The sequence below is a fragment of the Urocampus carinirostris genome, chromosome 6, assembly GCF_059441175.1.
Source record: "Urocampus carinirostris isolate Australia breed hairy pipefish chromosome 6, RoL_Ucar_1.0, whole genome shotgun sequence".
Lineage (NCBI taxonomy): Eukaryota > Metazoa > Chordata > Actinopteri > Syngnathiformes > Syngnathidae > Urocampus > Urocampus carinirostris.
In genome coordinates this window covers 6858774-6873863 of record NC_142354.1, presented here as the reverse complement: position 1 = coordinate 6873863, position 15090 = coordinate 6858774, and the positions used below count along the sequence as shown (strand labels likewise).

Sequence of the window (15090 nt, the reverse complement as noted above, 5' to 3'; positions counted from 1 at the left end):
CAGTGGTTAGCGTGTGTGCGGCACAGTTCTAAGGTCTTGGGAACCTCCTGTGTGGGTTCAAATCCAGCTACCGGACTTATTGTGCGAAGTTTGTATTTTTCAGGGTGTCCCCTGCCCACTGCCCGATGATTGCTGGGATGGGCTCCAGCACCCCCGCGACCCTACTGAGGATAAGCGGTGCAGCTAATGAGATGAGATCAGATGGGATAAATCTACTTATAACATTCATTGCATGTATATGACATCGCTGTTTTCCATCTGCCATCCGTATGTACCTGTATTTACTCATCTTCATTCATGCAATGTTTTCGTTGCGTCGTCTGCTACAAGCCACGTGAACTCCTGTTTACACGATGCTTTTAATGTACGTTTACGTTTTGTAGCGTGATACATATTGTTAGCTTCTTTTGAATCTTTCTTCTGGGGCTGAGGTTTTGGCTTGATTCCTAACCATTTTTCTTGTGTTCTCTGTGCGTCTACTTTGGGAAATGATATGCAAATGTATGACCTTATAACGTTCGGGAAAGTCCGGAAGCACAGTTATTCGATGTATGTGTGTGTGTATATGTATGTGCTCGGCTGCTGAGTATGCAAATTGGTAAACCAACCGAAATTCCCAAACCGAACGAAGATTTTGACATCAGAATAAAGCAAACGTTTGATTTGAAAAAAAAAAAAATCTTTTTTTTTTTTTCTTGAAAAAGTTGTCAGCCACTCGGGCAGAGACGTTTTGTAAGTTGTACACCCGACGTAAAAGATGCAGACGTTATTTCAGACACTGCTTAAAGGCACAAGTTTCACACAATATCAGTGTAATCCAATGTAATAAGAAAGTAGAAGGTTTTTCCTATTTATTAGAATATAGTTGTTTTTTTATTATCATAAGTAAATTTTGTTTTGTAAGTGAAAATCTCTGAGGTATCAACGGTCAGATGAAGCAGGGCTGTTTTACCAGGGAAGTACTCTTATTCTAATGTTTTTTTCAGTCTAGCAGAATTGTGAATGAGTCTTTGGCATCAGTCCTCTGAACTCAGAGCATTTTACAGCCAGTTGTTTGCTGGCGTGGCTGATAGAGTAGATGCTGTTCTTCGTCTCCTTGCCTCATCCGGGCCAGCTTCATCTGCAGGATTTGAATCTCTAAATTGAGTTTCTCACGTTCCAGCAGTAGGTTTCCTCGTTTGAGCTCCAGCAGGTCATGTTGACTTCCTGGGGTAGGTTCAACTGGAAAACATATAGCGATATTTCTCATTCATAAATCTTCAAACATTAGCATGTATGATCATACAAATTCCCAGCAAATTAAATAGAAGGATACTTCAGATTTGATCTTTTTAAATGATACATTTACAGATGGGTGCAATAACAGGTGTATAAAAGGGCTGTGGAGTTCCACAAGGATCTCTAATCAGACCATTGTGATAATCAGTTCTGATAAAATAATGGTATTTTAAAATCAAGCGTCTCACAAAACTCTTGATTTCTGAAGTTGATGCACATAAAAACTAATAATCGTCATTGTATAAATGAATGGGTTTTACAATCCAGGTAGGCCTGGCGGTTTGGTTCACCATATATATTCAAATGGCACGTAACATTAAAATACGACATTGACTATGTTTATTTAGAGCAAGGATGGGCAAACTTTTTGGACTCACGTGCCGCACTGGGTTAAAAAACTGGCCTCATTTGCATTTTTGTATATAAATATATATACATACACATCCGGATATCTACATGTTACATTTCTTTTGATGCTGATCTTTAAACAGATTAGTTTCATCAAATTGGTTTTGAGACGTTTAAAGCAAAATATATTAGGTCTGTGTTTTTAAGCACTAAATTTGACATTTGGTTTTGCATTTACTTCTTATTATACTGTTTAAGTATACCTGTACAAATATTTTTGTAGTATTTCTGTATTACTCTTTTGATTTATGTAATGTTTCTGTAGTCTTATTACTTTAGTTTTTTGTAGTGCGTTTCTAGTATTACTGTAGTGTTTCTGCAGTAGTATTTTTGCATTACAGTATTACTGTAATATTATTTTTGTAGTATTTCTGAAGTATTGTTTTGTTTAAATTAAAGCAAAATAATATAATAGGTCCCTATTTCTAAGCACTAAATTTGATGTTTTGTGGTAATTCTGTACTATTTCCAAAGTAGTGTTTTAAATGTATTACTGTAGTATGTCTGTAGTCATATTACTGCAGTATTTTGTCATATGTTTGCAGTATCTTTGGAGTATTTCTGCAATCGTATTTTTGTAGCAGGATTTTTGTATAGCATTACTGTAGTCACATTTTATAATATTTCTTAAGTCTTGTATTTTAAAAATGAAAGCAATATAGTATATTAGATCCCCATTTCAAGCACTAAATTTGATATTTTGTTTTCTAGTAATTTTGTAGTATTTTTGTAGTCGACACTTGAAGGGATAAATGAGACAAAGCTGGCACCCCAATTTTTTGGGAGATTATTAGTACTTTATTTACCATTATATAAGATTACATTATATTAGATTATTATTATTATTTTTATTTATATATATATATATATATATATATATGCCATGTAGGAGGATATTAGAGAACATTAACCCAATACACACATTTTTCAGGCAAACCCTGAATTTCAGTAATTTGAGGCAGACGCACAAACTATTAGATCACTGTGCTGCTCTTGTGGTTGTGTAATGCCATAGTAGTAGTAGTTACCTTTATCTCCTTCATGTGGCGCAGTAAGGGATCTCAGCTCAACCTCCACTGGGTAATGATCACTCACTTTTAGCGCCTGCAAAAAAGACAATATAATCATGGCCATGGAACACTTTTCACTTGTAATATATATAATAACGTGGTCTTCATGTTGCTTTTTCCTATTTGATATGTATTAACAGAAACTAAGAATGTAATGACAGTTGTAATATTGAGACATTGCAATATCAAACCTTTTACAATAGGTGAAAAGTGCGTGTTGCAAAAACTAGCACATGTTTTAAAAAAAAAAACATGTTGCGCTCATATTGGGATCAAGAGATCGCAGTTCGAATCCCGGCTCCTCCGTGTTACATGTTGAAGTGTCCTTGGGTAAGACACTGAACCCCTAATACCCCCAATAAGCAGGTTAGCACCTTACATAGCTGCACGGGCACTTTTGGAAAATGTGAAGCACAATGTAAAGCGCTTTGGGAAGTCTTGACTTGAAAAGTGCTATATAAATGCAGATCATTTCATTTCATTTAATTTATTCCTGCAGTTTCAACTTCCTCTAATGCACAGGTGTCAAACAGGCGGCCCGCTAAGGGATTGAATCCGGCCTGCGAGACAACACTCAGAGAAGCGCAAGAGAAAAACAAGCTGCAGGTTGAAAATATGTCAACTTGATGTTGCCAAAGCCAGGTGCCTCTCACAAAGACACTGTACTTATTTCTCTCTCTCTCTCTCTCTTCCACCCATTTTCTCCCACTCTCTATCTCTGTCTCTTTCACTCTCTGTGTCTCTTTTTCTCTTCCTTTGTAGCTCTTTGTCTCTTTCTCTCTCGGTGTCTTTTTAACTTATTTTGCTCTAACTTCATTTTTTCCTTTTCTCTCTTTTCTCTTTCTCTCTTCCTACCCTTCGCACTTTCTTTTCTCTCCTTCTGTCTTTCTATTTCCATTTGGATTTCTTTCTTCCTCTCCCTTTCTTTCCCCCTCTCACGACTTCTCTTTTTATCTCTTTTGTTTCTCACGCTCTCTCCCTCTCTCTCTTTGTCCCGCCCTCTCTCTTCTTTTCCCTTCCTCTTTCTCTTATTTCTTTATTTCTCTTTTTATTTCTCTTTAATCTACTAGTCTGGCCCCCGACAGAATGTTTGTTGTATCGTGTGGCCCCCGAGTTAAAATGAGTTTGACACCCCTGCTAATGAGTAGATGTAATAGTTTGGATGAATTTCATTTAGGCATGTTTTCACCACCTATACTAAAGACCCACGATCATCGTCAGATGAAGGAGAACACAATATTTTGATATTCCTACCCAAATGACCTTGCAATGTGTGTAGGCATTATGAAGAAGGACAGACTTTTTCTTTCCCAGCGTGTTTAAATCAACATCTGAGTTGTGAAACAAAATGAGTAAAAACAAACGCTGGAGTGGGCGGTTTCAGGTTTTTATCACAATGAACCTATACAAATAAATAAAACGGAATATTCTGGGCTTGGGGGTACATTACAAGGCTGTAATGGTATGTTTAAAAAAAAATCACTGATAATCATTTTTTCCCCAAAGTGGCATAACCCGGTAGTGGAAAATTCCCTAAATACCATCTTCACACCAGTCCGTTGTCCAGACTAAATAATGCAGGTTGTCATGAACTGGAACAGGAGGAGGACCCAGATGCGTGACGTTTCTCACAAAAGCTTTATTTTACGGGAAATGGGGCAGTCAAGCACGTTAACCCAAACGCCAGTGATTCGGCGATCGTTGGGCGGAAGACGTGAGGCAGCAGTCAGGCGTGGAACGACAGGAAGCCAGAGACCAACAAGATCGATACCAATTGCACGAGCACATATCGGACAGATGGGGTCCTTACCGGACAGAGCAGGACAAACAGGATTGATATCAGGCACTGGAGACTGGAGTCCGATAAAAAGCAGGACAAAATAGACGCAAACGATACCAGACACTGGAGATCAAAATTAAACAGGACAAACTAGACGGAAACGCTACCAGACACTGGAGATCGATATCAAACAGAACAAAATAGTCGGGAATGAAACTGGAGATCGATATTAAACAGGACAAAATAGATGGGAACTGTACCGGACAGAAAACACAAGCAGGAAACCGGACAGAGTCAAAACCCACGTTTTGCGAGTGCAGAGGTTCGTTGACGGACTGACAAAGGGTGAGTGAGAGCACTGAGCTTAAATAGGAGGGAAGACAATCAGTCAACGAGCCGCAGCTGGTGCCAAATGGGCGGGGCCAATTGGGCGCCATGGGCAACCGTGACACAGGTGCTTTGAAGACTTAAGGCCTCGCTCCCAACAGTAAATCAGAACACCACTTAAAACAATGTAGAGATTCTATAACAACTAGATAAATGCATACATTGTGGCAACAAGTGAAAAAAAAGGACAATATGGATAATCATAATGTGGATTATTTACCACTTAATGATTAACTGGATTAAAATATTGGTAGGATAATTAAAAAGATTTAAAAAATGAACATGCAAAACACACAATTATAAATAAATGCAGTGACACCTTTCAATATTCTAACTAGTACCAAGTAAGTCACTCAATATTACACTCTATCAGTGACAACCGGTCGTATTGGTAATTTGGGTTACTGTCACATTTAGTATTTGAACTTAAACTGAACTATTGAACTATTTTTTATTAGTAAATTCAAAAATATAACTTTACTTGAGAAGCATTGTATTGACCAGTGTTTTTCAACCAGATGCTGGGGCACACAAGTGTGCCATGAGACCTTGTCTAGTGTGCTGCAGGAAATTTCCCAATTTTATCTTGGCATAACACCTCCCATTGTTCAGTATCTTTGCTTTCCTCGAGTGGGCAGATGAGTAACTGCAATACTTATCCATATCTGAAGGTGACAGCAGTTTACCATGTTGTTTTCTTTTTAAGAACTAATTTGCTCATGTCCTATTTTGTTTGATGAAGTTGTTTAAGAGTGCACAAAATAATAACATAATTTGAATAAAATGTCATAATTACCAATGTGATTCACCTGTGCCCGCTCCTTTGGCGCCAACTGCCTCGGACTTTGATTGACTCCCTGTCCCTATTTAAAACCACTCCTTTCTGTCCCCGTTCGTCAGTCCGTCTGGGAACCTCAGTTAATACCAGGCAAGCCTTTTTCAACCCTGACTCCCACCTGCTTTTGCTCCTGTCTGTGCCCTGGCTTTGACCCGTTTTTGATACTGATCACGTCTACCCTCCCGTCCTGGCTTTCGACCTCTTTTTGTCCCCGACCACGTTTTTGCTCTCCGGTCCCGGCTATTCACCCGTTTTCCCGTTCCCGACACCGCCATCGCTCGACACGGAAGATCCACTTCCGCGTTGAGAGCGACCTGCTTCCCGCGTCCAGCAATCACCGGATCATGGCCGCAACCCTTTCTCTTTATTCTAATAAAACTTGTGAGAAACGCAACGCAAGTGGGTCCAGTCTCCGTTCTGGTCCTGACATAAAGTAAATCATTTGCACACAATTTAGCTGGTTTCATTCATTATTTTCTTATTTGACTACAAATGAATAACAGATAAAAGTTAGATTTTAGTCATTTGTTTTGTTCCACCGTAAGATCATCTTTGCTTACTTAAGGTGTAATTTTTATTATTATTCAAGGGAAAAAAAAACAATATAAAAATATAGTTGAACTTTAAAGAAAAAATGGTAAAATGTAGTGAAATACAAAATTACAGAAAAATCCTTAACCAAAACAAATTACTTGTAGCTGCTCTGGAGCCAATCTGCCCACAAATGATGATAAATACTTTTTTTAAATTATCAAACACCTAATACCCATAGTATTGTGAGATTTTAAAGTATAGGTATTTTTCAACACTTAACAGGAACACACAATAAGATTTATCTCGTGAGTTGAGACACAAGCTGCTCTACCTGCTCATTGCTGAGGCCAAATGCTTTTTGGAAGTTAAAAGGTTTAGCGGAGTTTGGTACCACAGCTCGCAGCATGTCGTCGCCGTAGACCACGATCCTGGAACCAGGAAATACTTGATATTTATTAGCTGTATCATTAACAACAATTTAATAATTTAAAGCAGGCATGTCAAGCTCAGTTTGGCTCGAGGGCTGGATCCAAACTTTTTGTTTTCAGGTGTCATGGCCAAATATTTAGATTTGTTTTTCAGTACTATGCTTTATAATTCAGCCAAGATTTGTAGCCTTCCTTACAAATTCTAATCTTCTCAAACCACAGTACATTTATTCACAAACAGTGGAAAAAAAGGTGTGTTCGGTTGTTTAATAGTTGAATAAATGCAGCTTTACATCTAAACCAACTCACCACACTAAAACACACACTGCTTTGAAATAAATAAAAAAGAAAGAGAAAATAAGGGTTTTAGCAGTGGATCGACAACAACATCAGATACAACTACCAGGCTGGGCCTACTAAAAGCTGAGAAAATATTGCAAAATGTTGTCTAACTAAATCTTAGTTTTAATGATTTATACTAAAAATATTATGAAACATCATTTTTCCCCTTTCCTGAAGTGTACTTACTGCTGCTAGCTTCTGAAATTTGTCATCTTTTTGCCTTTACAAGTGCATCCATATCAGGTGACAAATCCTGAGTAGCAGCACATTTAACAACGTCATTCAAGTGTCAGTTTGTGACCCATGAGCGCTGCTTTGTTTTATAATTGTTCATCACAGAGAGCACGAGTTCATAAAGATAAGTAGTCCCGGAGAACACTGATTGATAGGGATTACTAATCCTTATCTATCTATCTACCCTGGTCATATCCCTCGAGAGGGGTGACCGACAGCAAGACAAACACATACACAAAAACAAAGACAATTAAAAAAAAAAAAAGGGGAAAGGTAGCAAAAAACACACCCAAAAATTATTTGGGACCATGGCCAACCCAAATGCCCAAACACCCAAACAAGTTAAGCACCTCGCCACCCAAGTTGGTCATGCTATCGTCCCTCCAGATGAAACGGGACACAAGAAAGCGGCCATGTCACTCGGGTCAGGGTGTCACAACACACTCTTCTGTTCAACAGCAGGGCCCGACCGCTTTCACTGGTTTAGCCCTCCCGCATCATACAGGTGCCCTGCCCATCCCTTAGAACACGTCTTAACATCCCACTGTCCTTTTACAACACTTCTTCACTTATTCCTATCACCAACAGTAATCCCAAACATGGATAAAACCTTTGCTGGATGTCAGCTCTTTTACACCTTTGCTGCGTTCTAGTCGCGAGAAGGAGCATTTGTGTATATACAAAAAAATGGTAACTTTGATAGAAATGAGCTAGGAACTTGCTTCTTCTTTTGACATGAAATCTACCATGGGCCGCATTAAATAATCCCGTAAATACCGTGGGCCGCATGTTTGACATGCCTGATTTAAAGACTTGTTGTTTTCATGAGAACGGACTTGCTTTATTTTTACTCACATTAACATTTCAAGGCTGAGGCAGAGAATATTTAACTTAAAGGCCCTTCTGCATTGTACCTGTCGTAGGTATGCGCATTTCCCGTGCTGGCTGTGGTGTCAACGTCATCTCCAATCAACCAGTGGAAGTTTTTATCGCTGCGGATGCGGATGCTCTTCATGTCCCGCTCCGACACATAGGCACCGTCAGCGTTGAAATCGCCCAAGATCATTACATTCTGTTTTGGAATATAGGATGAAAACTTAAACTGTTGCATGCTTGAAATTTGTGAGGTATAGGGAAAATTGCTTTAAGTCAGTCTTTGAAGGAACCCTGAAATTGGCGGACTTTCTGTGTCTTTTGAGACTTCACTCAGTGTTCTCGTTTGCCCGCGTCCCTGCGTCCTAGTCGCATTATTTTTGCTAGGGACGCATCGTGTCAAATCAACGTGCGTCCCTAGGACGCAACTTTTTTGACACGAAATTGTCAATATCATTTTTTAACAAAGATTTACCGCACTCCAAACTTTTCGTCAACCATTGTTGTTTTGGTCTCGCGGTTCAAGTTTTCGTCTGCACACCGATCTCGAGTTCGAGTTGTGTAGTCCGTCACTTTTTAGAAAACCGGCTTTTTCGGCTCAACTCACTCTCTCAAACGGCTCACTTGCTTTGATGCATTATATTATGAATGATTATATTGTAAAAAGAAGTTAAGAAAAAAAGGAAGTATAAAAGGAGAAAATAAAAAAAAGACAGGTTTGTGGTTATCCCTTTTAATCAGTATATTACCAACAATAATCTAATGCAGAAAATGAATTCATAATTTGAATGAGAAAATGTATTATTCTACTTAATTATATTTGCATGTATTTTTTCCTTCTACAGTGAACGTCCAAGCGACTTCATTTTTGAACTTTTTTTATAATAAACCTCATTCATGTCGAGCAACTCGGTGTCTCACGACAAAATGTTCATTGACAATATATATGATATAAGGAAACACATGTACAATATAACATGTTAAACTACATAAATAAACATGTTTAAAAAAAAAAGATTTTTGTATTTTGTAAGGGAAAATTCGACAAGTTGTAAGGGCATGGAGCACATTAAATTTTGGGGACCCATAGATCTCTGTTGGGACCCATAGATTTTTGAGCATGCAAGTCCCCGGGACCCATCACTTTTCAGAGGTAAAATGAACACTGCTTCACTTCTAGACCAGTGGTGGGCAAACTTTTTGAGTTGTGAGCTCCAATGCGGTAGAAAATTTGACAGCAAGGTGGGAAAAAAAAATTGACTGATTGTTTTAATTTTGTGTATCTGCAGATAGTTTTTTTCGGTACGCATACACATTACAATAAGAGGTTATTGAGGTACAGGCGAAGCAGTGGAGAGAATGTTTAATCTATCAGAATGCACTATGCAAATGTTGTTCATTCTGTGTGTGATGAGATAAGATCTTATGTCTTTTCATATGTCACTTTACCAATGGTGGTCTAGTAGTACTATGTTAATACTTTCAACGCTACTACTCAGGTTTTGATTCCCATTGCATAAGTTTTCTTATTTTGATTAGCAACACGGAAGCTCTTACTGTAGTTTCAATTTCATGCCCCTTATTGTCTGGTGCGCCTTATCTATGAAATACACATGACAAAAGACCATATTTTGATGGTGCCCCTTAAAGTCCTGTGCACCTTGTAGTGCGGGACATACAGAAAATGTCATGTTATATTTTGGTCTATAATTTATTCTATAAATATATTAATTTTGGCAAATTTGTTTTAAAACACTCAGCGCAGTGGTTTGCGCGTGTGCGGCACAGTTCTGAGGTCATGAGATCGAACCTCCTGTGTGGAATTGCATGTTCTCCCTGTTCTTGCGTGGGTTTCCTCTGGGCATTCCGGTTTCCTCCCACATTCTAAAAAACATGCATTTCATGTCAATTGGCCGGTCCAAATTGTCCCTAGGTATGAAGGAGCGAGTGAGTTATCTGTCTCTGTGTGCCCTGTGACTGGTTGGCAACCAGTTCGGGATGTCCCCTGCCCACTGCTCGAAGACAGTTGGGATGGCCTCCAGCACCCCCGCGACCCTACTGAGGATAAGCGGTGCAGATAATGAATGGATGGAAGGGTTTTGAAACACTCAGGATTCAAGCAAACCGTTAAATTTGTTCCCTGTTTTTAAGCAGTAATTTTGATAATATGCATTGAAAATTTTAAATTGTGATAGGGCTAACTCAGAAGATTTTTTGCATGAATTAAAATCTTGATATTTAAAATAAATACATGATTATAAAAGTAGAAAGTTCAGAAATTGTAGTCAGTTATTTAAATTTTGGACTTGAGCGCAGTACACATTAATGTATTATGAAAACTATATTTTTTATGGGTGCATATTTTTAGTGGTTTATTAACCATTACATAGAATGTCATTTCAACATTTTTGTTTGGCAGGCCAATTAAAAAAGCCGGATTGGCTGCCTGTGGCCCATGGACCATAGTTTGCCCAACCCCGTCTAGACACGTTTGTGTGGGTCAATTCCTAATAAGCATGCCTACAATTTAAAAAAAAAAGACCAATACACCAAAGCAACCCCCTTAAATGGGATGCTTCAATGAAGAAGCTGATTAACAGTCTTAGTAGCTATGCCTATTCTCATAACAAAAATGCCTAGAAAATGTAGACTTTAAAGTACCTTTAAAACGAGCTAAGCAACCGTTGGCCATTTGCTTCAAGCCGAATTAGCAATCCTTCACAGTTTTTTCTTTGTCTATCCATTAGGCAAAGTAGCAGAGACAAACAGGTTTTGGAGCCTCAATTTTCATAAAGTCAAACTTCCAATATATAGTATTTCTAGTCATGGTTTTGTGGATGTTCCAAAGTTGCCACACAGGATAAAGTTTTTCACGTTCCCAGAGTATATAAAACATATGAGGTTGAAATGAGCCTTAAAGTCAAATGAAGACAAAAACAAATGACCCTTTTCACAATTCTCATGGCTTTTGGACTTTTTTGTGTGGATCTACTGATGAATCATAGAACAAAATTTCATATTTTAAACTTCAACTGGTTTCAGAAGATGAAAATATAGTTGAAAATATCCTTACGTCAGTCTTCCACTTGGCCTTGACATGTTGAAAAACGTCAAAGAGTTCATCCAGCTCTGTCTCAGAGTCGTCCGGTTTGGTGTGAACCGGGATCATTACCAGATCCTTCAACACTGCCGTGAAAATATGCACACAAAAATGGCGTACTACATAGACACACACCCAACTTATGCCCGACTGCTCCTACGTGTGTGGTGACATCGGAATCTGAGGATGTAGGGGTCCCGGGCGAAGACGTCACCCCCATCCGTCACCTGGTCGTCAAACTGGTACGAACCCACCAGATCCACCAAGTCGTCCCTGCGTGGACCGAAACGGAAATCAGGAAGAGGCCATCATGTCTTTCGAATGATGCCATTGCAATTACCGGTAGAGAAACATAAACTGCTCCTTGTAGCGGGATCGTCCCAGGCGGCAACTTATCTTCAGAGTGTAGTGATGAGACGCGTTTGCTCTGTGTGTGACCACACAAACACACATTTTTACAAAATACCACATTTTATGCACTGTAAGGCGCACTGGATTGTAAGAGACACTCCAAAAATAGTCTTTGTCATATATTTTTATAAACAAGGCACACCGGGCTATAAGGCGCATGCAATTGAAAGCTCCCATGTGTAGGGGTACACTCAGTGACTGCAACTCATGACAAAAAGTTTTCGGACACCAGTTGCCTGCCCCATTTTTACAACTTCAAACACAATAAGACGACTAATTGCAAAAAAAAAACATTGTTCCAAAGTATCAAGGATTTATAATCAGATTATATAACAGAACAACACTTTAAAATTAAGTTTAGTATAAATTTACTTAGGGCAGGACGGCGGCGCAGTGGTTAGCGCATGTGCGGCACAGTTCAAGTCATGGGAACCCCCTGCGTGGGTTAAAATCCAGCTCCAGACTTCCTGTGCGGAGCTTGTATGTTCTCCCCGTGCTTGCGTGGGTTTCTCTTTCGGGCACGCCGGTTTCCTCCCACATTCCAAAAACATGCATTTCAGGTGAATTGGCCGGTCCAAATTGTCCCTAGGTGCGAATGAGCGAGTGTGTTGTCTGTCCCCGTGTGCCCTGTGATTGGCTGGCAACCAGTTCAGGGTGTCCCCTGCCCACTGCCCGATGATTGCTGGGATGGGCTCCAGCACCCCCGCAACCCTACTGAGGATAAGCGGTGCAGCTAATGAGATGAGATGAGATAAATTTACTTATTCATTCCAAGTATATGACATCGCTGATTTCCATCTGCCATTAGTATGTATCTACTCATCTTCATTCAAGCAATGTATGCGTTGCGTCGTCTGCTACAAGCTACGTGAACTCCTCTTTCCACGATGCTTTTTACGTACGTTTACGTTTCGTAGTATCATAAATCTTTTTAAAGGTTTTGGCTTGATTCCTAACCACTTATCTATTTTTCTTGTGTTCTCTGTACGTTTATATGCAAATGCACGACCTTACAACGCTCGGGAAAGTCCGGAAGCACGAAGTTATTTGATTGGCTGCCGAGTATGCAAATTGCCAAACGAATCGAAATTCCAAAATATCCAAACCGAATGAAGATTTCGAAATCGGAATAAAGCAAACATTTGATTTAAAAAAAACAAACAAACGCAAACGAAAGCAAAGTTTTTTGTTTTTTTTTTTTAAAGGTTGGGCGGAGACGTTTTGTAAGTTGTACGCCCGACGTAAAAGATGCACGCCCCGGATGTCCGGGCAAACGTTATTTTAGACACTGGGGTACACATAAATGCAATGCATTAACATTTGCTGCGTACTTGCGCCGCAAAACATAGTATGCAATGGGAATCGGACCAGAGAAGTAGCAGTGAAAGCGCCCACACATTTCTATTAGACCACCAGTGGTTCAGATGACTATGGCATTAAGGCTTATCCTATTATCACACTATTTTTACGGCGCCACAAACCTGATTTGCATAGAAAGATGTTAAACAGTCTCCCCACGCTGTGTGTCAATACCCTCTCAGTTAAATGTATAATTATATATATATATATATATATATATATATATATATATATATACAGGATTGGGTAGGGTTACTTTAACTGGATTACTTTCAATTAATGTTGGATTACTCCAATACCAAATATGCTAATAAAAGACAAAAGAAACTAAATATGAATAAAATTACTAAATTTTGTGTGCAGGCTTGGGGAGTAACGGAATACACGGAACGGCAAAAATGATGTTGGCAAGCTGTTTGGATTTATTTTCATTTTGTTTCTGTCACATTTTATGTTAGTTTGCCAGAGATCAAAGAGATCAAAGCCAGGAGAGAAAGCTTACCACGTGTTGTGAGTCATAATTTAATTCATATTTAGTTTATTTTGTCTTTTATTAGCATATTTCGTAGTGGAATAGTCCAAAAGTAATTGAAAGTAATCCAGTTAAAGTAACCCTACCCAACCCTTATATATATATATATATATATATATATATATATATATATATATATATATATATATATATTTATATATACATACTTAAAAGAGCTTGTATAGTATTTTGCTGAAATAATTGGTTTTCTTCATTCTCTGACAACCTTTGATGAAAAGGTAGAGACTGTTTAACTTTAAACCGATCGGAATGCACTATGCAAATCAGTGTTCCTGACACTGTAAAATAGTGTTATAATAAGTTAAGGTCTGATGCACAAGGTATGTTCTTTGTACCACTGGTCATCTAGTGGCGAAGTTTCGGAACTCCCACCACAGTTACTCGGGTTCGATTTATGTCGCAAACAGTATTTTGCAATTCAGATAAGGGATGTTTATTGATTTGTTCAATCATTGCTCGATCATTGCTTAAATAGGCTATTACCATAAAGCATGCTATGGTAACACATACCTAGAATTACTGTATGCATTTCCAATCTTATCCGCGTACTCTAAGGTAAATAGGTCATTGCCAGGTTATAAGACGCATTTTCAAATTTCTAACCATATTGGTTTTTTCAGGTGCGCTCTACATATCAGAAAATACAATACTTGTTTTTTTGTGGATTTCCAACAAGACATACACGTTTAGCGTATCCAGGAGGGTTTTGACAGACATGCCGCTGACATCCACCACTTCCAGGATCAATATGATGTCATAGCGGCGGATTATCTGTGGGACAAATTAGTGATATTTAGTGGTAGTTCTAAAGTGAAGACTGCTAGCTTTTATTTCCAAAAGTGGCAACAAAGTGACTAACATGAGTTGTTAGCATAGGAAATAAGTGAAAAAAGCCATGTTAAAGCTTGTGAGAGTGATGTAGTGGCACATGCTTGAATGACCAGACACAGAAATTATCCCAAGCAGGACCCTTCTGTGGAGGGTAAGTGGTTAAACCAGTGTAAGAGGGGGTGTCTCAATACAGGAAAAATAATTGTGATAATCTAGACCTTTAAATATGTGAATACATTTAAATTTTATAGTACATTTGTTTTTGCTTGTTGTTTTTCAAACGGAGGAAAAAGATTTCAGCCTGAGGTGTTGGGGAATATTAATAACTGTGGGGTGTTAAAGAAAAAAAATTATTAAAATCTGATAACCATGCAATTAATATTGAATTTTTAAATACTGAATTTATTTGTGTATAACGCACTCTATTATACCTTAAAAAGAACTAAGAGATTGGGTACATGTGTCTCTGTATTTATTTATTTTTTTGAGTTAAAACTTTAGTAGACACTCAAAATAAGGTGAGATGACATCAATGGATTTTGAACTTCTCAAACTCAATTCACATGGAGTCTGGGTGAAGTCTGGCCAAATGGAATTTTCCAAGTCAAGTCATTTTTATTTGTATAGCCGTTAATCACAAGGAGTCTCAAAGGGCTGCACAGAC

The 15090-nt window shown here is 38.5% G+C and overlaps 1 protein-coding gene across 1 annotated transcript in view; it reads right to left on the bottom strand.

Annotated features, from left to right (window-relative positions):
• Positions 1–834: 834 nt before the first annotated feature.
• Positions 835–15090, bottom strand: part of LOC148363672 (deoxyribonuclease-1-like) — a 36239-nt gene continuing 21983 nt past the window's right edge. The window contains exons 3-10 of the mRNA XM_088337638.1: positions 14278–14366; positions 11613–11699; positions 11433–11545; positions 11246–11358; positions 8214–8371; positions 6627–6723; positions 2715–2790; positions 835–1221 (exon numbers count right to left, since the gene is read on the bottom strand). Of these exons, the coding sequence (XP_088193764.1) occupies positions 1031–1221; positions 2715–2790; positions 6627–6723; positions 8214–8371; positions 11246–11358; positions 11433–11545; positions 11613–11699; positions 14278–14366 (924 nt within the window). The 3' untranslated portion in view covers positions 835–1030. The remainder of the gene's footprint in view (positions 1222–2714; positions 2791–6626; positions 6724–8213; positions 8372–11245; positions 11359–11432; positions 11546–11612; positions 11700–14277; positions 14367–15090) is intronic.